The sequence below is a fragment of the Ipomoea triloba genome, chromosome 5, assembly GCF_003576645.1.
Source record: "Ipomoea triloba cultivar NCNSP0323 chromosome 5, ASM357664v1".
NCBI classification, from domain to species: domain Eukaryota; kingdom Viridiplantae; phylum Streptophyta; class Magnoliopsida; order Solanales; family Convolvulaceae; genus Ipomoea; species Ipomoea triloba.
This window is the reverse complement of record NC_044920.1, coordinates 18,705,485-18,730,467: the sequence shown is the minus strand read 5'-3', so window position 1 is coordinate 18,730,467 and position 24,983 is coordinate 18,705,485. Positions and strand designations below refer to the sequence as shown.

The 24,983-nt window shown below is 32.8% G+C and overlaps 2 protein-coding genes across 2 annotated transcripts; both read left to right on the top strand.

Moving 5' to 3' along the window:
* The first annotated feature begins 13,726 nt into the window (after positions 1-13,726).
* LOC116021281 (pectin acetylesterase 8-like) lies at positions 13,727-18,127 on the top strand. Its single transcript, XM_031261907.1, has 13 exons — positions 13,727-13,805; positions 13,928-14,054; positions 14,155-14,237; positions 14,751-14,880; positions 15,221-15,300; positions 15,445-15,531; positions 16,220-16,344; positions 16,452-16,512; positions 16,931-16,984; positions 17,072-17,149; positions 17,255-17,336; positions 17,432-17,571; positions 17,939-18,127. Exons 2-13 carry the CDS (start codon positions 13,934-13,936, stop codon positions 18,059-18,061), a joined length of 1,164 nt encoding a protein of 387 aa, XP_031117767.1. The 5' UTR covers positions 13,727-13,805; positions 13,928-13,933; the 3' UTR covers positions 18,062-18,127.
* Positions 18,128-22,349: 4,222 nt separating this feature from the next.
* On the top strand, positions 22,350-23,271 carry LOC116020340. Its single transcript, XM_031260820.1, has 4 exons — positions 22,350-22,463; positions 22,582-22,697; positions 22,779-22,898; positions 23,233-23,271. Exons 1-4 carry the CDS (start codon positions 22,388-22,390, stop codon positions 23,269-23,271), a joined length of 351 nt encoding a protein of 116 aa, XP_031116680.1. The 5' UTR covers positions 22,350-22,387.
* The last annotated feature ends 1,712 nt before the right edge of the window (positions 23,272-24,983 follow it).

The following is a 24,983-nucleotide window of genomic DNA, read 5'->3' as shown; positions in this document are numbered from 1 at the left end:
TGCATAATAACAGCAAAAAAGCTAAAAGTAGTAGGCCTGTTTATTTTTAGAAAAATGCTTTCTTTTCTCTAATTTTCATTTTTCTTAAATTAGTGACTTTATCCTTATAAAAATGTAATGTAATATTTATACTGAAATATATAATACTAATAATAAATAAAGTGTTTATTACTTATATGGAAAAGTGTAATACTTTTGAAGAAAAATACAATATTTATACTGAAAAAATATAATACTAATTAAAAATTAAATATTTATTACTTATTACATTTTTTTTTCTCAAAAAATATTACACTTTCTCTTATAAGTAACAAACACTTTATTCTTGACTCCCTATCTCAATTTGCCTACCATGTTTACTATTCATTGGTCAAATCAACTCTTTTTTCATTACTTATTTTCTTTAGTATTTTTAATTTTTTTTTTTTGTGTTTAATAGTACTTTTAATGTAGTTTCTAAATATATAAATTTTATAAACTAATACTAAACTTAATATTATGAAAAATTGAATTAAAAATAATTTTAGTCAAGCTGATTAACCAAATCAGGCAAACAAAATGGGACGAATGAAGTACATTTTTCAGTATAAGTATTATATTTTCATCTTAATCCGACCCGTCTCACATATCATATACAAGTTTTTGCCTTCTTAAATTAGTTTACAATTTATAAAGTAGTTTTTTTTTTAAAATGCATGATAATAATGGAAGTAGTGGCAATGAAGTGCTTAGCAATGCAACACATATTCAATTAAAAGATTGTAGATAGTTACTAGTGTGAGCAATAAGTAGGGTGTTCAATACATAAGTGGTAAAAAAGTAAATGTAGATAGAGAACTATAGGGAATTGAAGTGGTGATTAATTAGAAATTGCTAACCTACCTTGCCCTGCCCCATGAGCCTAACTCTGCTGAAAATTAAAAAAAATAAATAAATTTATATATACTAAAACATCTCTATATATAAAATAGCAACAAGAGCAGCAATAAATGCAGCACAAAAAAATGGCGTCGTAATGGGCTAATTTTTTCACAAATTCCCGCCCAAGTGTAAACGCCGCCGTTTGCCAGACCGCCTTTGTAGGATAATAACCAGCGCGTCTTTACGTTAGGTTTTACCAACGTTGCAACATTAAATTTAGTGGTTTAATGTGATCCAATTACCGAAATTTATTTTCAAATTAGCCGGAAAGCATTACCGGGAAATATAATAGTAAACCGAATCGTCGCTAACGATTCGGTAATCCATGAACAATTATAGAGCTCCTTCACGCTCATCATTAGATACAGGCATATGTATACGATCTCCATAATGCCTTCTTGGATATATATACTCTAGCNTACATTTAGAACTCTGAAGCTTCTAAACATCTACATCTCAGATATATATTACATGCCATATTAAGCTATAGACTACATACAGATACAAAAAATTCTCCAGTGCTGTTATCTTTTGCGTTCTGCTGCTAAACGATTTTGTATAATGGGGATGTATTGTCTTGCCAACCAGTTGAAAGCCTGGAACAGACGTAGTGCTATAAAGCTACGAGCGATGCGTACCTACTGTGTAATGGAAAGGAGAGGCTCTACTCAGATCAAGAGCAGAGAGTTGATTTTTCATGACGAAGAGGTAAGTATTTTACAGTGACAAATATCTGTACATAAATACTTCATGAACCTGCAAAAAAAAATAAATTCCATGTTAGTTTTTCTGTACATAAATATTTCACGAACCTGCAAAAAAATATAGATTCCATGTTAGTTTTTCTGTACATAAATACTTCACAAACCTGCAAAAAAAATCAATTTCATGTTAGTTTTTCTGTAAAAATGCTTCATTAATCTGCTTGAAATTTTGTTATTAGTGAAAATTTTGAAAATACTAATTTTATTTTATTTGCAAAGACTATTTTACATTTTACACTCTTATTTATTTATTTATTTATTTATTCATTTGATAAATAGAGTGAATATCTATTTATAATTTAAAATAAACTATTGGCTCTTTTTAAAACCTTACTAAACAGAGCTAAAGTAGTTTACCAATGCAGAGGTTAGAAGTTAGTGAAATAGAAGAGAAAATGTGTTTTAACAATGTTTTGGACACTACGGTATTATTTCTTAATTGGACTAAAACATTTGTTAGTGATATAAGTGACATTAAGTGTTTTTCTTTGGTGTTTTTTAATTGTATACATTTATACTTTTTTACAGGTCTACCCTTAACATTTTTCATTTTATCAAATATACTCTTCCTATGTAAAATACAAATTTATACATGCACACATATGTGTATATGTAGTTTTTAGATAGTTTAACTTAATAATAATTTTGAATTAATGAATAATTTGTATATATTTTAATATGATTTCTGATTTACAAATTTAGTTTTTATTTATTTTTAACTTTTTTTTTAGAAAAAAAAACTCAGTTTTTAAGAAAGAGTTTGCATATCATTTGTTTCATACATAATGGAGGTATATATATATGTATTATTGACTTATCATTAATTAAAAGAAAATTTTCATTTTTTGTATTATAGTATCAATGTTAAAATTCTAATTACAACAGAAAAAATTGTAGAAAAGTATATTTGTACTTGTTAAAAATGTGATCATTTTGAAATACCAATTCAATACCTATTAAGTTCAATATAATTTTTATAAATTTATGTGAAATAATAATCTTTTATGTCATCAAAAATTAAAATTTTATCTTTTAATAGGTATAAGATTTGTGTTTTCTCATTTATTTCAATCATATAATTTTATTGTCTTTTACTTTTTTCATGGAGTATTTTTCAATGGCACTCTGGGCTTGTGTTTAAAACTAGTCCATTAAAACAAGAGATTAGAATATTAACCCAACCACATTAATATCGGTATAAATGCACTATTATGATTAAATTAACCTATATTGGAGATTTGGAGTTTGTGGAGTATGTGAATCTTGACATGTGTGTGTATAGGGAAGGGTTCCTGTGCGGTTGTGCGGTTACGCACCTTAAGCACACAAATAAAGCACCTTAAAAACACTAACCATCCGCACCTAAATTTTTAGGCCGACGCACCTTAAATACACAAACCACGCACCTTAAGTATACAAGCCACACACCTTATGAACACAAACCACACGCCTAAGGTTTTAAAATGACGCACCTTAAGTTTCAACAACTCACGCACCTTAAGCATATATATCACGCACCTTAAGAAAGAAAATCACGCGTCTTAAGCTTTAGGTTCACCCATCTTAAGTTTCAACATTCACGCACCTTAAGCATACAAATCACGCACTTTAAGAAGAAAAATCACGTACTTTAAGAGAAAAATTACGCACCTAAAGCAACCGCACAACCGCACGAGAACTGAATTATATATATATAATGATAATTAACGAAACTTTTAAATATTGATTAAATACGACACTAAGAAATGAACTCTTGCAATCCCAAGAGCTTCTCCACACTCCGGCTTGACAGATCACTTGTAGTGGCTCAGTAAATAGGGTCAAATTAAATTTCGATGTGCACTGTTGAGTTTTAAATATTGGTCTCTTGTCTCAAATACTACTTACTGAACCAGTGAGTTAAATTCCTACTAACATTAAGAAATGAACTCTATGTGTATGTGTAAGTGAATGTACGTGTGTAATATAATATTCATACACATGTTTGGTGTTGATAGTATAAAATGTATTTTGCCTAGGTAGCTGTTAGCTAGCTTAAATCATTCTAAATTTGAATCATGAATACGGCACATGCCACATGCATGGTCTAGTTGGCAGTTTCGCAACCATTAAGATTTTTCGTGAAGAAGATCATAAAGATGTATGGTGTTTTCAATAATTATAATGAAATAAGAGTGAAGTAGGTCAGTAAACTACATATCAAACTGCAATTAGGTTATCGAACTAAAAAATAATGTAATTGCGTTCTTAAATTATACAAAATTTTACAATTTAATCCAAAATGACTTGTTTTACTTGATGCGCCGATTACTAAATTTAAAATTAAAATAATATTTTAAAATAATTTTAAATAAAATAATTAATTAAAAAAAATGAACTTTCGGCTGGAGGCGAAGCAGACCTTCGTTTCTAGCCGAAGGTTCATTTTTTTATTTTTAATTTTAATTAATTATTTTATTTAAAATTATTTTAAAATATTATTTTTAAAATTGGTAATCGGTACATCAGGTAAACAAGTAATTTTGGATTAAATTGCATGACTTTGTGTTGTTTAGGCACCCAATTGTAATTTTTTTGAGTTCGATTGCCAAATTGCAATTTTGTGTACAGTTCAGTGACCTATTTGGCCCTTATTTCATAATTAATTCAACATTGATATTGAGAGAGCTAGGCTTTACATGAAAGGGTGAAAAATATTAAAGTTTTCTAGCAAATTTTATTGTGGATCATGGTTCAACACAGTGTTGTTTCTTTTAATGAAAAGAAACGGCACCCTTTCCATGTAATTAGTTCTGTTTGTATAATATATTCAGTTTCATTTTATATACATTATAGTTTCATTTCAGCACAACTAAAGTTTCATTTTGTTTCAACTATATTTTCATTTGACATTATACATACAATAGTCTTATTATTGAAACATATTCTTGAATTTCATTTTGTGGTATACAAAATTCAAAAAATATTAATTCTTATTAATTTAAACTATCAAATTCAAATATTATAACATACATACATACATACATACACACGCATGCATGCACACACGCATGCATACACACACACACACACACACACACACACACACACATATATATATATATATATATATATATATATATATATATATATATATATATATATATAGAGGCGCGCTTAGGTGAGAACGGATGCTCAGGATAAGAATGAGAACCAATTGCAGTTGTCTATCTGTCTAGATCTAACGGATCAGATGTAATTATTTTTAAAAAGCGCGGTGATATTTTTGTAAATAACTCAAACTTTGGTGCAAGTAACATGTGTTAAAAGTGTAAGTAACTTGCTGGTGCAAGTGTGCAAGTAAATTCACTTAAAATGCAACCATTTTCACTTAATAGTGTAACTAATTTACTTTTTTCACATTGGTGCATCTAATGATATCGTCTTTCACATTGGTGCACTTAATGATAACGTTTTGTGGAACTAATGATAACGTTAGTTGCACTTAAGTGGCATTATTTGTGTTAAACTCCATATTAAGTTGTCGGTTACGAAGGTTATCATTAAGAACACCAATGTGACATCTGTGTTAAACTCCAGATTAAGTTGTCGATTACAAAGGTTACAAAGCTGAACCTATTTCAATTGTTAACGCCATGGTTTAATGCTATTAAATACCTTCTTATCCTATAATAGCTTTGGTGTTGGGCAGATATTTGAGTATTTGTTTTTTAACCTGAAAAACTTTATTTTGATTTTACTCTTCCTCTCTCAACTCTTTCCTTACGAAAATTTCTGCCCACACAATTATACGAAGTGCTCGATCTTTGTTTTAGTTCACTAGACTTTTTGTTTGAGTGCTCAAACACTGAAGTCGTAATCCATTTTATCTCGAGAGACTAACATTACAATGCTCATAGCACCCTCGGGAGGTACCAAATTGATTTTAATGTCATACATTGCGGGAGAGTATATTTGATGAAAATCAATTCTGGGTTTATGCATTAACCCTTGAGCTACTAATATCTTTTTATATCACACCACCATGCATTTGTATTGATCTAAAATCACATACATGCTATGGATTAATTCAAGTGGTACTATTTTCCTTTCAACCAATTTAAAAGAATTTTCGTTAGTTTTGCCTCAACACAAATTTTGCATTTATGATTATCGTTAGTTTGAATGCAAGAATATGACCCAAGTTAATTAATTTACGAATATAATTAAAATTAACATAACCTAGTCTACCATGTCACAAACATGAAGACTCAACCAGATAAGCAAAACTAATAACACTTTTATTAATTGTCATTATTACATCGAGCTTGAAAAGCACAACTAGTACATAACCCTTCCGTACATACATTCCAAACTTAAACAAAATAACATTGTCTAACTCAAAAATCATATAGAAGTCTTACTTGTTAAGCAATGAACTAGAAACCAAGTTCTTTAGTTCCCTGACACGTACAAAGTCGTATTCAAAGTCAACTTTTTTCAAAGATCATCTTGAGACCACCTTGCCCATGCCTTCCACAATAGACTAAGCAGAATTTCCCATTCATACCTTTTCACCATTAGTTATCTTGAAGGTAGTATAGACAGTTCGTGGTAGAAACAAATATGCATGGTCGGCTGGTCGCACCAGTGTCAATGCATAAGCCACTTTGTTTGGTTTGAACTAACCAAGTTTACATTGGTTACCATAGTCGAGATGGTGCTTTTGGACTCCTTGTGATTGCATTCCACCATATTAGCTTCAGAATTATTATTCTTCTTCTTAGGTGCTTTGCTATTAGCAAATTTGTGACCTATCTTACAACAATTAAACGCATTTTCTGTGGAATTGCTTCTTAAAAACACCTCCTTTAGGACTAAGTTATTGCTTGTACTTCTTAGAATTCTTGGAGTTCTTCCCATCACTTTTCTTGTTGTCCTCCTCAATTCTAAATCGGAGGATCAACGCGTCTTCATTCTTGTATTTTTTATCCAAAGATTCCCACAACTCCTTAGGTGTTTTTAGTTTGTTGTGCATATTGTACAACGAGTCAACAAACCATTCAAAACATAGTTTCAGCATAAGAAATCATAGTGTTTTCATAGCTCTATTGCGCTAACCACTTGCACATCAGACTCATGTTCCTCCACACTAGGAACTGTCTCAGTCAAGAATTTTGCCAAGTCAAGAGTCGCAAGGTATAACAACATTTTATATTGTTACCTTTTGAAATTCAACACATTGAATTCCTCAGGTCTTTCGGGCAAACCATATTGTACCGTCACAAGCACCTGTAACATATGGACAGACGCTTGTGTGCCAACACAATCGGCATATTGGCATCCAAATGTGCACCACTATCAATATTCACATTTCTATTATCAACATTAACGTTAGTGGAAGCTATATCGACTTATTAGATAAAGATCAATTTTAAGATTGTAGGTGTCGAATAAGTTGATGTATCAAAAAATCAAATTAAAACAACAAGATTTGAATTTTAGAATAATAATCCCAAACGCTTTGGGAAAAATCCAAATCATGTGTTGTTACACACACTCTTCTTAAAACTAATTCGCTACCTCCCAATGGTGCTAGGAGTATCGTAGCGTTAATCTCACAAGATATAATGGATTACAACACTTTATTTGAGCACTTAAATATATTGCTTACATCGAACTTAAACAAAGTGAGACTTCGAAATAATTTCTTAGCACTAATGGCATTTAAATATTGAATAATTGTAATTAGTTTTGTTCAGGAACTGTACGTAAGTCATAGGAAGTGACGGTAAAAATGTTACCAGAGTAATATTCAACTAAGTGAAGTACAATACACTACAAGAAAACGCAAAATTCTATCGTGAATCACGTTTTGCGACGAAATCCATTCCGTAGTGTTAAGGCTTGTCGTATTTCATTTCACGACGGAAATAATTCGTCGCGAGCTTTGGCGACGGAAAATGACGACGAAATTTTTTGTCACAAAGTAGGTGACAGAAATCATTTTCGTCGTGAATCCATCGTAGTAATGGCAATAGAAATATTTCCTTCCGTCGCTATACCGTGAATAAATATTCCGTCGCGAAACTCATATTCCGTTGAATATTTCTGTCGTGAAATATAATGACGAAAATAATTATTGTTGCAATTCTGTCGCTAAGCTTTGTGTTGCAAATTTTATCTTCCGTCACAAATTCCGTCGTAAGAAAAACAACAGAACTAATCACTATCGTGTTTTGGACGACATAAATTTTCCCGTCACCAATTTCATCACCATAATAATAATGAATATTCTATCGCTAAAATCACATTTCCTCGCGATTCTGCTAAATTATTATTTTTCGAATATTTTTGTAATTATTATTACTTTGTTAAAATTCTAAAATTTGTATTTAAAATATTAATATGCAATTATATTTATAAACAAAAGCACTATTAAAACTAAAATACAATATAATTTGTAATATAAAAGTAATACTACATAGTTCAAGAAATTGATTGTTGTACTTAATACCAAATTTATGTCTAAACAACAATATAGTAATCCAAAAAAAAAAAAATCAATATCAAGTTCTCTAACATCACGAACCATACTAGGGAACAACATATAATCTGTAAACTATTGTATTTAACTTCTGTTTGTTGGGTGGGCCTCTTTCCTGCAAATTACAGCTCACTTTAATAAACGAATGTGGCAACAATGTAATGAAAAAAAATTGGCCTTCAATGATGGGAATGAATAATTAAAAAGAAAAGAGAAATGGACGAAAGCAACAATGGCACTCAAAAAGTAAAAGAAAGACAATAAGAAGAAATGGACGAAGGCAACAATGACTTCAACCAATCAACTACTTGTACATAATTTGGAACTATATGTCAAATTAAAATATCAACCTATTCTTTCGATTGATATGTAATATACTCGGAGACTGATTAAGAATACATTCATGTGAATACATTCAAGTTTTCTCCCGTGAAACAAACTTGAATTTTTATGAGCAAAATGAACTGAGAAATAAAAGCTAATCATCACATCTCAAGCATTTGGCATCATCTCATGTTCAATTTTGTCATGATTAGTAAAGATATTTCTTCCAGGAAATGATACAAGTGCGACAGAAAGCCTCATTGCCATTCTACTAAAACTAAAACAAAATATGACAATTTCAATTTGACAGTTTAAGAGTAGCCACTGTTCAAGATACCCTCTTTGATTTTTCACTTCCTAAGACACGACAATATTGAATGAAATTTGAGTGATTTACTCTGTCAAATGTAAGAAAACCATAATAGGGTGGCAAGGTAAAATGTAAAGCTTTGATTTCAAGTCCAAAAGCAAAGAATTTCACATAATTGAGAGAAAAAACAAACAGTAGAATATGACACTCCCTATTACTAAACTAACCTCATTGGTTCATATTGTTAGGATCAACATCATCTTCCATTGGATTTGAACTTTCAACCTGCATTGTTAATATAAGAATGTTTGCGTGTAAGAAAACAGAGCGTCTCCGCCTCCCTAACAACAGGGTCTACTACTTATACTATGTCCAACGGCTCTTCTGGTAAGTGTAAAGGACTCATAATATGTTGGGTAATAATGGTGGGAATCATTGGAGTAATGGTGGGGAGCCGTTGGAGTAATTCTCCTCTTCAATGTGTTGGTGACCTTTGACTTCCATGCGTCCGCCTCCATAAGTGTGTTGACCTCTTAGCTTGTAGCCACTCCATCTGCTATTGACCGTTGTTTGCTTTAATGGGTTAGATGCATCGGGTCAGATCCAGTACCTTGCCCAATTATCCTATCACCAACCCCCCTACTCCCAAGTTGAGAGCGTAGCGGAGTCAACTAGGGAGTAATAACAGTGCATAATGATCATTTATGGAATATCCTAAGCTAGAAGCATAGAGAAACAAGACGAATAAGCTTCTTTTTTTTTTCGAAAACGGGATCAGCGGGATTGAACCACCGCCTCGGCTACCACGGCCGAGGCGCGGCCTCAGCTGGTAGCGTCACACCGGAAACCCTTCAAAACAGCCATAAAAAACACGGACCATCAGAGCATCCCGACATAGTCCAACTCTAGGAGCCACTACGTCCTGTCTGCACGGATTCACAGACGTCAATATGTCCAACTTACCACTACCGAATCCAAACACTTGAGCGAGTCACCAGACAACTGCCGGCACAAGTCCACCATATTAAACCACTACCTCGGCTACCATAGCCGAGGATTGTCTCGGCCATGGTAGAAGCCACTATAGCCGAGGACTACCTCGGCCACCAAGGCCGAGGGTGGCCTCGGCCATGAAAGAGGCCGAGGGTGGCCTCGGCCATGAAAGAGGCCAAGGCTGGCATCGGCCATGGCAGTGGCCGAGGTGTGGCCTTGGCTGCAATGGCCGAGGCCGCCTCGAAAATTAATTATTTATTTATTTTGTTTGTTCGCTGGTTTGCTTTGTTTTTTGTTTTCGTTTTTTAATGTGCGATCATAGCTCACTTCGGCCGGTCGAAGGTTCGATCAAAGGTCGTCTCTTCCATAGGGTAGTAAGCGAGGTCTGGTCTCGTACCATCCCTTAGGGGATAGCGTTTTCGTAACCAAGCCTTAAACTTGGCCAAGAAAACACCCTTCTGTCAGTTAGTTAACGAGATCGGATTCCATGCCGGCTCTAAGGGAATAGCTAGAGTGTAGTGTTTTCGTAACCAAGCATCAAGCTTGACCAAGAAAACACCCTTCCGTCAGGTGGCTAGTAAGATCGGATCCCGTGCCGGCCTTAAGGGAATAGAGTGTTACAAGAGTATAAATATTTTTTTATTCAACAAAATTGATCAGGGCGGACCATGACCAATAGTTACATCAATAATCATATCATTGGGTCATTTCTCGCATCCCTCAATCCTCCTGCGCGTATGCTCGGGGCACTTGACCTTGAACCACTGCCACTAATTGGGCTAGAGCCGCTATCGTTTGCTGAATGATGACCTAGGTTATTGGTTGGAGATCTACAGGTGGCACCTATGCATTGGGTTTTTGAGGGGGCGGTGGAGGGGCTTGGTCTTGCATCCCTACTACTAGCTGGGCCAATGTTATCGTCGCTTGCTGAATGACTTGAGTAGTCGCTTAGCTTGGAGGTCCACGGCCTAGACGGGAGCGCGGCCATGTTGAATGACTTGAGCAGTCGCTTGGAGATCTACGACATGGATACGAAGATCCCCATCGCGGTCGTGGTTGCTGATGCAGTTCAAATAACGGGAACCATGGGAGTTGTTAGATCTGGTCGTGCCATTTCTAATGATAAACTAAGTTGTGAACTTTTGCTTGAGATTTGATCTCAGCTCTCAACAAAAGCACCAATGACGGTAAAAATGCTACCGGAGTAGTATTCAACTAAGTAAAATACAATAGTTTAGTATAAGAATGTTTGCGTGTAACAACAAGGTCTACTACTTATGTCATGCCCAACGGCTCTTCTGGTGAGTGTAACAGACTCATAATATGTTGGGTAATAATGGAGTAATTCCCCTGGTGGCCGTTTGACTTCCATGCGTCTAGACGCACCAGGTCGTGAGTTCGCCTCCAGTACCTTGTCCAATTATCCTGTCAGGAAGGTTTAAAAACATTGAGAAATGAAATTTCTTAGCACTAATGACATTCAAATATTGAATAATTACTATGAGCACCGCTCTGCATGCGGGAGAGTCTTTTTACTATACAATTCAAGCTCTTTCTAAAAGGAAATTGTATATATACTAGTGCAAACCCACACCCATCTTCTAATGTGGGACAAAGGCTCCTTCAAAGCCTTCCTAACTCCATTTTCTCAACTCAAGTGTACACACTTTGAAAATCAATATTTTCATTAACCTATTATCCATTTTGTGCGTATAATATATCAAATTAAACATCTCACTTAGGATATCCGAATCCACTTTAACCCGATCCAAATCAAAAGTAGACTAACTGAAAATTATACCACAAAATGGTCACTTTAAATGTCATTTTAAGCGTAATTTTTTCTAAAAGTAACTGATGTGATTAATTAAGAGAACTGACGTTATATCCTTCCTACGACGTTGGTTCATTGCAAATGAACTTCTTATATTTTTAATTTAATATATATATTTTAAAAAATAAATACTGTATACGTCGATTTATACAATAACCAATGTATATTTAATAGTTTCTGCATCAATTTTTTCAAAAACGAACATAGAAAATAATATATATTATTTATTTATTTTATAGACGTTTTACGTCGGTTATTCCAAAATTGACGTAGATTTGATGACGTAATATACTTTTTTTTTGTTTTTTGTTTTTGTTTTTGTTTTTGTTCTGTTTTGTTTTTTGTTTTGTAGTAGAAGTAGTGTAGTTTTTGTAGTAGAAGTAGTGTAGTTTGAAATCTAGGATTTTATGAGAGAAAGAAAATGCTAGTGTTAAAAGAAATTGAGAAAATTTTGATAGAAAGAATATGAGAGTGACCTATGTACTGTGTTTCTTCTACTTTGGAAAAAAAAAAAAACAAAACAAAAAATACATACCCATTCTGATTCTGATTCCGATTCCGATTCCTATGTGTGAACCAGACACACCTTATTTATTTATTTATTTATTTTATTTTTTATATGCCATGCATGTCTACAAAGATTGGGATCATATCAACCTAAAGTCATCATACGGATTGTTATGCCGTGGACCCAAGTCCACCTTGCAAGGTGGACCTGGGTCTACATTCACATACACTATACTTTACATTTACATACACTATACTGTACATTTACACTTAGGATTATATGTTTAGTAACTATATTACCACTGTTATGCATTCACACATTCAAAACTCTATATTCACAGGTCATGTACTCTATATTCACAACTTAAGAACTCCACATTCACACATTACAAGGCTACAAGTTGCTAGAACTTCTTAACTCTATTACAGATTCACACATGCATAACTCTACATTCACGATTTCTATACTCTACATTCACACTTTGAAACCTTTACATTCACACATTTCTAGGCAACTCTACATTCACACAATCATAAGTCTACATTCACGATTTCTATACTCTACATTCACACTTTGAAACCTCTACATTCACACATTTTTGGACAACTCTAATTCAGCAATGTGTTTACTAATTTTTTTTTTTTTTTAAAAAGAGACAAAACGACGCAGTTTTGGACCCAGGTCCACGGCATAATTTGCCCCCGTCATCATACGCTAGTTATAATTACCACAATGTTTTGGGCCAAATGTTTTATCTTATTTCATAAAATGATAATAATCTAAAAACTTAAGAAGTCTCAATTAAGATTATATCCTTGATTTATGTCCGTCTTTCTATATGCTAATAAATTTGTACATTTTACTTTAAATGTTGTACACTTCAATGTTATTAGACAAAATTGTCCCTACTACATTGTTGTTATACAAAACTACCCTTACACCGTTAGTTTTTAACTCCATCATTATTATCATACACCTATATCTATAATATCATTTTCCTATTCCTCAATTATCATTTTATAGTAAAATCATTATATAATTAATTTAGTTGTTGATTATATTTTAATTAAATTTCTATGCATGGTAAATCATATATGTGTGTATAAAATACCTATACTATATTTGTATATATAATTAGAAATAAAAATTTTAATTATTTATATTTATTAATTTTTTAATATTGGGCATGAACTTTCGCGCATCGCGCCTACAAATACTAGTCATAATAATAAGGACGACGACGACCACAATAATAATAATAAATGGATGGATCATATCAACTTCACTTTTTTACTTAGGAACATATATATATATATATATATTGTTGCAAGTAAAAAAACCAATTAACCTGTTCCTTATAAAACTAATTAACCCCCCACAGATTAAAACCTGAACATACATTTCTTAACCACAAAATGATAACTGATCCAACAAAAGAAAGCCACTAAAACCTCCAATTATTTCTCTCTGGTTAGTGCTATGTAATCCCGGGCAGGCCAACAATATATAAGTAGTGGCTGTTTGTTCCCAGTCTTTTGTCAGCCTTCTTCCTTAACTTCAAATCTCTCTTTACTTCGTTTATTCATATCCTCTGGAGCTGAGAGGCGGAATTTATCCGTCATTAGGTAATTACTTCTGATAACGCATTAATTATATTCCGATCGACATCTTTATATATGTTAATTAGTTTTTCTTTAACTCAATAATAATAATTTTAGCTTTAACATATTTTGTTTTAATTACGTAGAATATCATGGCACGGTTGTCCCAGTGGCTATGCTTGTTCGCTGTCTTATTCACTATAGTAAGGAAGATAGAAGGCAAAATAAATGTTACTTTAACAACCCTTGATTCAGCAGTGTCTAAAGGAGCAGGTAATTTTAACAGTACAATTTATTTAAACTTAAAACTAATTAAATTTTTATCAAATTAAAATTAAAATAATATATTTAATACATGTGTGTGTATATATAGTTTGCTTGGACGGCAGTGCACCTGGATATTACTATGACAAGGGTCATGGAGAAGGTGTGGATAAATGGGTAGTATTCATAGAGGTATGAAATATAAACTATATATTATTGCTTTTAATATATTTTGATTATATTTTTCTGTTTGGTGTTAGTTATTTATTGTGATTGATTAAATTTTTAATCGAGGAATTTGTAATAGAATTTTTTTTTTCACTTTTGGCCCCACAACTATTGTATTATTTTCACATTTACTATAGCTGATCAATACAATTACTATGACCCGGCCTTCATATAACTCCAACATTTTTATATAATATGCAATAAAATTTTTTCTTTCACTTTTGGTCTCAAGACTATTAGATTATTTCCACATTTTCATATTTGATCACATGAATTTCAAAATCATTAAAAAAGAAAAAAAAATAAGAGATTACCCTAATTAAACTCGGAGGTCTAACCAATTAGGTAATTAGATTCTATTCGTGGGATAATTTTATATTTATTTTTATTAGCAAGTTGATTGCATAATTTGACTATGTTTTTAATGCAGTAATTATTTTAAATTAAGATTCATATTTTGAATAATCCATTATTTAGGGAGGAGGGTGGTGCATGAATGCTCAACATTGCAAGTATCGAGGCCCGACAAGATTAGGGTCTTCAAAGTACATGTATCCAGTGATTGGAATGGGAGACATGATGAGCAATACTCCTGATGAAAATCCAGGTAGTTATTACAAATTTACAATATTTTTTTTTGTTAAACCACGAAATATCCAGAGTTGTATTATATTTCAAACTATTTCAAACTAATCTTCGTTAATACCGGACAATTCCGATCCTTAATTACCATCAATTAATTTTCTTTTTTATTTACCAATTATTATGTAGTGTGACGACACATCTAATATGTTATCATTTCAAATAGTTAGTTACAAGATCGAACTCTTGTGTGGGGCATTGATTTTAAGGTTGAAAAAATTGAAAAAAAAAAATAAAACAGATACTGCATTATATTGTAAGAATTTAAAAAAAAATCTTTTTTTTTTTGGGTATTAAATTTACAGAGTTCTATAACTGGCATAGAGTCCATGTTGCTTATTGTGATGGATCATCTTTCACCAGTGACGTTGATGGAGTTGACCCAGTAAGCCCAACACATTCATATAATATATTAATATGTTGATAAAAATTCTCTAATTTATCTTTTTAAATTATTTTGTTCAATCTTGGAAATGATAATATTTGATAAAAAAAAATGGTTTTTATTTGATGATATATGTACTGTCAGGTTACAAATCTAACGTATAGAGGTGTAAGGATTTTTGATGCATTGATGGAGGACTTCCAAGCAAAGGGAATGAAAAATGCTAAAAACGTATGCCATTTTGCATTATTCTTCTTCTCCTAAAAAGTTATATTACTCTTAATAATTACGAAGTATATTATAAGTCTCAATGTGTTTATATATATATATATATATATATATATATATATATATATATATATATACCCTTCATAAATGCACACAAACTACTACACAAATTCTAAGTGACTAGATTGTGTGCAATTCTCACAATATGAATGTACACAAGTTACCTAGTGTGTATTCATGTAGTAGTTTGTGTACATTTATGAACTTTTAGTGTTAATAAAACATTCCATCTTTTAATTATGTTTTTACTTTTAATCATTAACTATAAATTATATGTAAATAAAATTTAGTCCAAAATATTCAAAATACCCATCATTTTAAATTTAGTAGAAAATGTATTTATACCACCATACTCTCTCCGTTTATTTTATATATGTGCCTGGTTTGGTTCGGCTAACGATTGATGTTAACTTTTTTTCATAATATTAAGTTTGATATTAGTATATAAAATTTATATATTTAAAAACTGCATTAAAAGTACTAAACACAACAATTTGAATTTTAAAATAATTTAACCAAAGAAATAGTTGTTTGACCAATAAATAGTAAATATGACAGGTAAAATATAGGACTAATAATACTAAATAGATTATTAGCGATTTACAATATTAAAGAATTTGTATATATGCAGGCAATCTTTGCAGGAAGTTCAGCTGGGGGAGTAGCTGTGATGTTACATTGTGATTATTTCCGTGCTCTTTTTCCAAACACCACTAGAGTGAAATGCCTTGCAGATTCTTCGTACTTTATAAATGAGTAAGATTCATATCTATTAAATTTTATTTAAAAAAAGTTGTCAAAATATGAAATTATATCATATTACGAGTAGTCTTGAATTGTAATTTGTTGTCACCTATTAACAGCGAAAAATTGGAAGGAGACAAACTATTTCAATCGAGTTTTGACTATTTAGTTGATACAATGGTATTGTCCACTTCCTTACTTCTTTTTCATGTTTTCAATCAAGTATGTTATAATAGATACTAGTTCAAATACGGACAGGGTTTTCCGTTTGACCGGTGCGGATTGCACCATTAGGTACGCATAAATACACCACACATTATTCGGACAATACATAAATGTACAACACCTAATTATGCATTTTCGAACAATTTGTGATGCATTTATGCGTACCTAATGATAAATGACTGCACGGCTGTACAGGAAGACCTGTTCGTAGGAAACTTGACCATGTTATAATAATATGAGGAGTAGATGTTGATTTTAAAGATTTTATACTATTGACTCTATTAGGCTTTGGAAGATACCAAAATTTAAATCTGTTTACTTTAAAATCTCATTTGTTGAGTTCTGAATTTTTGCTTATAATAAATACTTGTAGGGATCAGCTAAATGGTTGCCTAAAGAATGCACTTCAAAGATGAAAGCTTCTTTGGTATTCCTTGAAATAATCTTTTGTTAGACATTATGACCCTAACTTTGGTTTTTCAAACATTAACCCTACAACTTTCTTGAATTTCAGTGTTTTTTCCCTCAGTATTCATTACAATATGTCAAGACTCCAATTTTTCTAACCATGTCAGCATTTGATCAAATTCAGGTTTATTTATTTTCAATGAATCTCAAGTAACTCTTGATATTAGTATTCAGTATACATCAGCACATTATAATTAACAAAATTTTATATCTATTTTCACAATTTCAGTTGAAGTATGGTTTGACATTCCCAATTACGAGTTGCATTACATTTAACAACTGCACCCTCAACGAGATGAAAATTGCGCAAGGTCAATAATATTTTAAATATCAATAAAAACTAAATTATCTAATGCATGTTTTCATAATCTAATATGTTTGAAATCATCACTTTTTTTTTTCATAGAGTTAAGAATGGACTTTTTAAGTTTACTACCTAAAGGAAACTCGAACTCAATAGCAATTTGGGTCACCAATTGTGTTGGCCATGAATTCACATATAACTCATGGTATGGACCCAAGAAATTGAGAGTCATTGGCAACAAGGTAAGTTTTTCATTACAATGTCGGATAACAAATTGTAAATAAAATAGTTTACTTTAATTATTTATAAAAGTGGTTTAGTAAGCAATCGTGCTTTGTGCGCATCGGCATTGGGCCTGCCTACTAAGTCACTGAATCATTGTGATTTATCTCCTCTCATATGCTCTGTCAGATCAAGGTGTGAGGAGCCTTTAGGATTGACCCTTTAGGAGAGAATATTGATATAGGCTACTAGTTTTCACATCCAATTTGTAGGGTGCTACCCCCAATCCACCATTGAATGTGACTCTGAAAATATTACAAAAATGTATTAATTATCATATGAGTTTGTTACATTATAATTATCAATTGAAATGAATTTATTTTGCAGACTTATGCAGAGGTATTTGTTGATTGGTACTTTGATCGAAATACAAGTCCAATTCGAGCAATAACGAAGTCCGAAAAGCCCCTCAATTGCTCTACATTTGAGGCAAATCCACGACAGCCTTAAAGTATTATAATCTATATGTAATCATCATTCAAGTCAATAAAATTATTTTCTATCTATTTTGGGTTACATTTTTATCTTCAATTATTGCATAATAATAATAATAATAATAATAATAATAATAATAATAATAATCCGCATTAAAATCCGTATCTAGCTTATTGGTTTCTACAAACACTTTTATGTTTATATAATACTAAATTTTGGTTCAAATTTTGTGACTTTTGAAATTAGGGAAGAATTTCCCAAGTCCAATTATTACTGTTGAAAGGCCTAAGGCTTATTACACGGATTATGTTGACCTAAATCTTGAACTATCGCCTTGACAAGTATAGAATAATATATACAATAAAGACATATGTATAACAAAACCTAATGAAACAAGCAAGAAGGCATTGTGTCTGCTAACCCAGTTTAGAGTACACATACTCCTACATTTGGGGGCATCTTCCTTGGAAAAGACTGTACAATTATCATTACTCCAAAAGGAAGACTCCAAGAATCAGCAAAAGGTACCAGAAGGATTCAATAGAATTAGGCTAAACACTTAGCTAGAATTGATGAACTCTTTCGATGAAGAATTGACTTGTGATTTCTCGATCTTTAGCCCTCAATTGCAATAATTTGTCAATAACCAAAGGGGATTCAACAGCCCATAAATCTTCAAAAAAAAAAAGTTGAAAGGATGGTATTTTGAATCAACTCTTATGAAAGAATCAAGTCATAAGTCTTGAAGAGTAACAGATTTTTTGCTGAGTAATTTTCAAGGAAAAGCGGCCTTTAAATAGATAATTTTCGTAAAACTCTCAACGACTATAATTGACTTGAACCTGGCCTTGAACATCTTCAGTCTTCATAAATGGAGACGAACTAGATCCTGTTGTTTCAAAGACTGAACAAGAGGATGAATAGTTCCTTTGTTCCATATAACTAACAATTTTAAGGGATATAATAATATTTGTTTTGAAAAAATTTTTATTAACAACTCTGTTTTGTACTTAACTTAAATCGTCATTAGGTCTCAAATAAGAATAAACATGCACTTTCATAAAAAAAAAAAAAAAAAAGGTTAAATAAACCCTTCAATTCAACTTTGTTCTTAACAATAAACTTAAATCCTCATTAGGTCTCCAATAAGAATAAACATGCACTCTCACTAAAATAGGTTAAATAGACCCTTCAATTCTCTAAAGTCCAAACTATAAAAAGTTTTAATTAGACACCCCAGTTCTTTATTTTTATGCAATTTAGATAATTATTTACAAAAACTCAAGGTGACAATAGGTAAAATTATTTTTTTTTTCAAAAAATTTTTTTTAAATAAAATTTAAAAAAATACACATTCTTGGTAATGGAATATGAACCCGAGCTTGGAAGGTTAATGCTGGCAGGCGATGTAATGGAGGAGACGGATAAGGGACGGAACGAGATATAACATTACACCCTTCCTGTATGTATATAAAAAGCTTGAGAAGGCTCTGTAAAAAGGGTTGAACAGTCAAAATATGCACGAGAGATTTGAGGGCAAGTAGCTATTTCCTGCAATCTAACCAATTTACCATTAGTGTTGGCCTGCCGATTGACAGCTTTGGTGGTCATGAAACCAGCAGTTCGGCTGCCCATCGACGAAAAAGTTGACAATTTTCTTCATTCAACTGATGGACTTTTTCATCTAGTTGGATGGAGTAGCTAGCCGTCTGGCTTATCCATCCAGATTTGGATAGAGTAAACAGTCGTCCGGCTACTCTGTCTAGATATCAAAGACGAAGAAGGTATCTCAACCTTTCACTAATTTTTTTTCTTTTTTAGAAAATTAATTAATTAATTCGAATTAAAAATACTTTTAGGAGTTTTAAATTTTTTTCATCAAATTTTTTAATTAAAAATGTATTCTTACTAGTTACATAAAGGTAACCAATTAATCAACCAAATTGCATAAAAATATGAAAAGTTGAAGTGTCTAATTAAAACATTTTATAGTTTAAGGGCTTAACTAATTGTTGCTATATAATAATATAATTGAAGGAATTTTCCCGTAAAAATTATAATTATAAATAAAATTATGCATTTTTTGTATTTAAAATATTTAAAAAGTACTTTCCATCATTCTAAAAAGTACTTTCTGCTATTAAAGAAAGAACTAGTATTTTCACCCGTGCGATGCACGGAATGGATTTGCTATAATATTTTAAGAAAATTTGGATCGATGTTTAATTATATAAATTATATCAAATAGGAAAAAATGTCAAATAGGCCACTGAACTTATCGCTTTTGTGCAATTGGGCCATTGAACTTAAAAAGTGTGCAATTCAACCATCAAACAATCAAAATTTGTGCAATTGGACCATTTTTACAAAAATTTTTGATAAAATCCAATTATATTACTAACATATATGTATTAAGAGTGGCATTTTCTTCTACCATACTTAGTTGGGAGTCAATATTGAAATGTTTTTAACTCAAATTGAATTAAAAATTTTTGTAAAAATGGTTCAATTGCACAAATTTTGCTTGTTTGATGGTTGAATTGCACACTTTTTAAGTTCAATGGCCCAATTGCACAAAAGCTATAAGTTCAGTGGCCTATTTGACACTTTTTCCTATCAAATATTATATACTGCAATTGAAAAGATGGTATGGATTGATTATGTTATGTGATGTTATCCTTGCTTGAATTCGACTAAATAATTATTGAATTAATAGCTAATGTGTAGATGTAAGCATCCGATGCTGAAACTTTGAAATTTTATATATCAGTGTTTATGATTTGTATAACTTGGGCAAATGTGCTCTTTGAAAAAAAGCATAATATCACCGGTTTGAATTACACATTATTGAAAACCTCTTTGTAGATGACATTGGTAGTAGTAATAGAATCTTATCCATCATCGTCAGGATAAGTTACTCGGGAAAAAGTCACGTACAATTGACCGTTATTAAACACCGACTTTTTCAGCAATGATCCAACATGAGTTAGTGTTTGGCCCTAGCTTTTGTTGATAGTCATGACATATGCGAGCATTATTGGGAATTGTTTACGCTGGAATTGAACTTGAAGGTCAATCTCGTATAAGAAGGAGTGAGAGACATTTGGGAAATAAGAACTTTGGTTCCGTCATGTGTCTCATTAACTATTGCTGCTTCGAAAATGTGATCTGCCAATCTTGTGACGATGAGGCGCGTACCATTGCAAAGATCGAGAGAGTGGTCTATGTTCCGCAATAACATAACAGGTGCACCAACCTTTAATGTCAATGAATGATTAGGAAGTCCAGACAATCTCAAACTATTTAGGAATTAAGGAGTGTGTACTTTCGTTAGATTTTCACCATCTGATTCTGCATAGCTTACACAAAGAGTGTCAACTTAAATATATTCGTCCTTCTATAGTGTTCATTTCGCACATGTACTGATTAATTTGATCAACGACATCTAAAGTCTGAGAGAGGATCGCTAGGGTTTCACTACTACAGAAATCACATACAACGTCGGCTAATTAACGTCGGCTAAGTAATTAGCCGACGTTATATGTTACGTAAAACCTTTAATGTCGGTTTTCACGACATAACCGACGTGTAAAGTCTCAACCTAATACTACAACGCGATACGACGTCGGATCGGTGGTGAGCCGACGTCGTATCACCGGCGACGGGTGCTACGACGGCGGCTACATCGTTAGCCGTCGTCGTATCACCAAACGGACTCCGACGTTGCACAATACGACGTCGGCTAGGAAGTTAGCCGACGTCGTATTGCGATGTGTTTTATACTATTGACCTACAACGTCAGTTATGTGATATAACCGACGTTGTAAGGTTAATAAATAGAAGCCGTCGCCCCCAAAATTAACAAAGTCGAACGTCCAATCCCTAATAAACCAAAATTATATTCGAACGTCCCCCATCCATCAGCTGTCGCCCCCCATCAGCCGTCGCTTCCCGAACTGCCCGTCGCCGATCACCGTCGCCGCAAAGCAGTCCAGCCAACCGCAGCCGCGAAGCCCTCCCGCCGAAGCAGTCGCGAAGTACAGTAGCTATTTTTTTACTAATATTTTCTGTCTGTGTCTGCATTCTTGAGATTGCCTCGTTCATTTAATAATGCAATTTGGAATTATATATTCATTATCTGGGCAGATATCTGACTGTGTATTCTTCTTTATGGGGTTCTTTGTTGAGTTGGTTGAGTTACCAAGAAGGATTACTGAGATTCTCTCCTTTATCTGTCCTCCAATTTTGGGTTTTTGGAGGGTTTAAATAGTGTTTTGTCCTTATTTCCAGATTTTTCCTCCTATACAGATGCTTTGATGAGATTGTGGCTCTGCATTCTCCATGGAAATTGTTTTCTGTAAATGGGTCTGTGCTTTTCTGTTGTGCTGCTCTCCCATCTTTTCTATTGGGCACTCAGGTTTGGTCTGTCACTTGTTATTTTCTTGATTGATATGTCTTTTCTAGCTTTGAAGATTATAGTTGTTGAAATTTGATCAAAATGTAACATAATTCAGTTTTTGGTTTGCTGTGTTAAGTGGAGGGATTGCATGGAAGTTCAAAAGTAAGAGGAGTGAACTTAGGTGGATGGTTGGTGATAGAAGGGTGGATAAAGCCTTCTCTGTTTGATGATATTCCCAATGGAGACATGCTTGTAGGCTCTTTATCTATGCTTCCTTTAGTTAGTCCTCTCCTTAGATTGATTTGTTAATTAGTTCTGTTGTTTGTTCTGTAGGATGGTACCGAGGTCCAATTCAAATCTGTCACTTTGCAGAAGTATATTTCCGTGGAGAATGGGGGTGGCTCGGGTGTTACTGTGGATAAAGATACGCCTTTATCATGGGAAACATTTAGAGTAAATTGCCTTAAACACTGCTTTTATAGACTCTTCTTAGCTACTCTTTGGACTTTGTTCATTTTAATCCATAATTAGGTTTTATTGTACCAAAACTCATGCTGTGCTACACTTTTACTGTATGTAAATACATTCTGTAAATCTTTTTTAACAACTATTTGACCGATTTTTATTCAAAATCATTTGTTCCATTTAAAATTTGTTATTAAGTAGAAACCTGATGTTGTCATTTTCATGATTCAATTTGTGCCTGTTAAGTTCTTGCCTTTCCTTTCCTTTCCTTTCCTTTGGTTTGATTAACATGAGTTTGATGAGTTTTTGGTTTATGCTTTAGAAATTAGTTCATTTCTCAAGGAAAGCTATCATAAGTTGATATCTAGTCATTGCTTGTATATGTTAAGAAAAATAGACGGAAATCTTATTTAACTAATTGTAGTATGCAAATACGATTCAGTAGTTGCTTAATTGTGTTTTCTTTTCCTGATCCTGGCAGTTATGGAGAGTATCAGAATCAATCTTTCAGTTCCGATCAACCAATGGACAATTTCTATCGTGCAATGATAACGGAGGCAATGTGACTGCAACTGTGCAATCGCCTTCTGATTCAGAGACGTTTTATGTTGAAAGGAACTATAACAATAGAGTTCACATCAAACTCAAAAATGGAGGTTATTTGCAGGTAAACTTCCTGTGTGTTTACCCCTGAGCTCATCAAAACACTTGAGATATAGGTGGCCAAAAATGTTTTTGTACTTTTAGGTACATTAGTACTTGCCACTGAATTACAGTATGACATTTATGTAGTATTTGATTAAAGAGAGTTTATAATTTAAGAAAGGAATAGTGTGAAAGAAATATGACCCTGTTCTTTAGGCCTCGAAAGACAACCAGCTCACAGCAGACTATCCAGGGACACCGGGTTGGGATGATAATGCTGTCACATTTCAAATGACAATTGCCTCGAATAATTATCATAGGAACATTAGCTAGTATGTGAAATAGTAATGTGATGTATTGCTTTTATTGATTCGGTACAAAGTTTGGGATAATATTATGACTTGTATTAATTAATATAGATAATTTTTGATGAACTTCTATTATTAATTATTATCAATTGTGAGATTTATTGCTTTTATTAATTTTTTTTGATATTATAAATATAAATTGTACAGGTTTTGAATGTGATTGTGATTGCTATAAATATTGAGCAGGTTTTGGGTGTAAATAGAAAAATAAAATGAATATTTAAAAACAAAAAAATTACCCTACAACGTCGGCTAGTCTTATTAGCCGACGTTGTAGGGTAATTTTTTTGGTTTAATATTACCTACAACGTCGGCTATTTACAAATAGCCGACGTTGTAGGGTGCATACAACGTCGGCTATTTGTAAATAGCCGACGTTGTAGGGTATTTTAGTAGCTTTCAAATTACCTACAACGTCGGCTATTTGTAATTAGCCGACGTTGTAGGGTATCTTTCAACCTACAACGTCGGCTAACTTTTGCCGATGTTGTATGTGTACACTTACAACGTCGGCTTTTAGCCGACGTTAAAGGGTCTACTTAGCCGACGTTAAAAGCCGTCTGTGTAGTAGTGCTTCTAGGTGCGACTCATCAAACATGCTATATCTCGCGCTTAGGAAGGCTTTTCCACTATAGTTGCTATGGGATCGAGTTTACACTTCAACAAACACTGTGCCAGAATATCGATCTTAGACAAACCGTTGTATCAACCCCTACAATTTCATCAAGCATGCTATATCTCGCGCTTAGGAAGGTTTTTCCACTATCTTTGAGACCGACTCCATAGTTATAGTGGATGGCACAAATAATAACCTAGATAGCAACTCTGTTGACAATATTCTTCATGCATGCAAATGTAAACTACAAAGAATGGGGACATGGTAGTTGAAACACATTGCTCGAGAATAAAATAAAATAGTTGACTTTTTCGCAACAAATGCAGGAAACTCCCCGTCAGGCACCCTAATTCTAGAGCCTCCCTCCTGCTGAGTTGATAGAGATCCTTGAAGCTGAGTCTTCTTGGTATCCCATCCATGGTGCCAAATGAGAGAACGATGTTA

Excerpts from the sequence above, each read along its gene's own strand:
- LOC116020340 (XM_031260820.1), top strand. The coding sequence starts at position 22,388 with ATGGAAATTGTTTTCTGTAAATGGGTCTGTGCTTTTCTGTTGTGCTGC. Across the intron at positions 22,698-22,778 it reads TTCCCAATGGAGACATGCTT|GATGGTACCGAGGTCCAATT; the intron begins GTAGGCTCTTTA and ends TTTGTTCTGTAG. Across the intron at positions 22,899-23,232 it reads TATCATGGGAAACATTTAGA|AAATTAGTTCATTTCTCAAG; the intron begins GTAAATTGCCTT and ends TTTATGCTTTAG.
- LOC116021281 (XM_031261907.1), top strand. The coding sequence starts at position 13,934 with ATGGCACGGTTGTCCCAGTGGCTATGCTTGTTCGCTGTCTTATTCACT. Across the intron at positions 14,238-14,750 it reads AATGGGTAGTATTCATAGAG|GGAGGAGGGTGGTGCATGAA; the intron begins GTATGAAATATA and ends TCCATTATTTAG. Across the intron at positions 17,572-17,938 it reads TGAGAGTCATTGGCAACAAG|ACTTATGCAGAGGTATTTGT; the intron begins GTAAGTTTTTCA and ends TTTATTTTGCAG.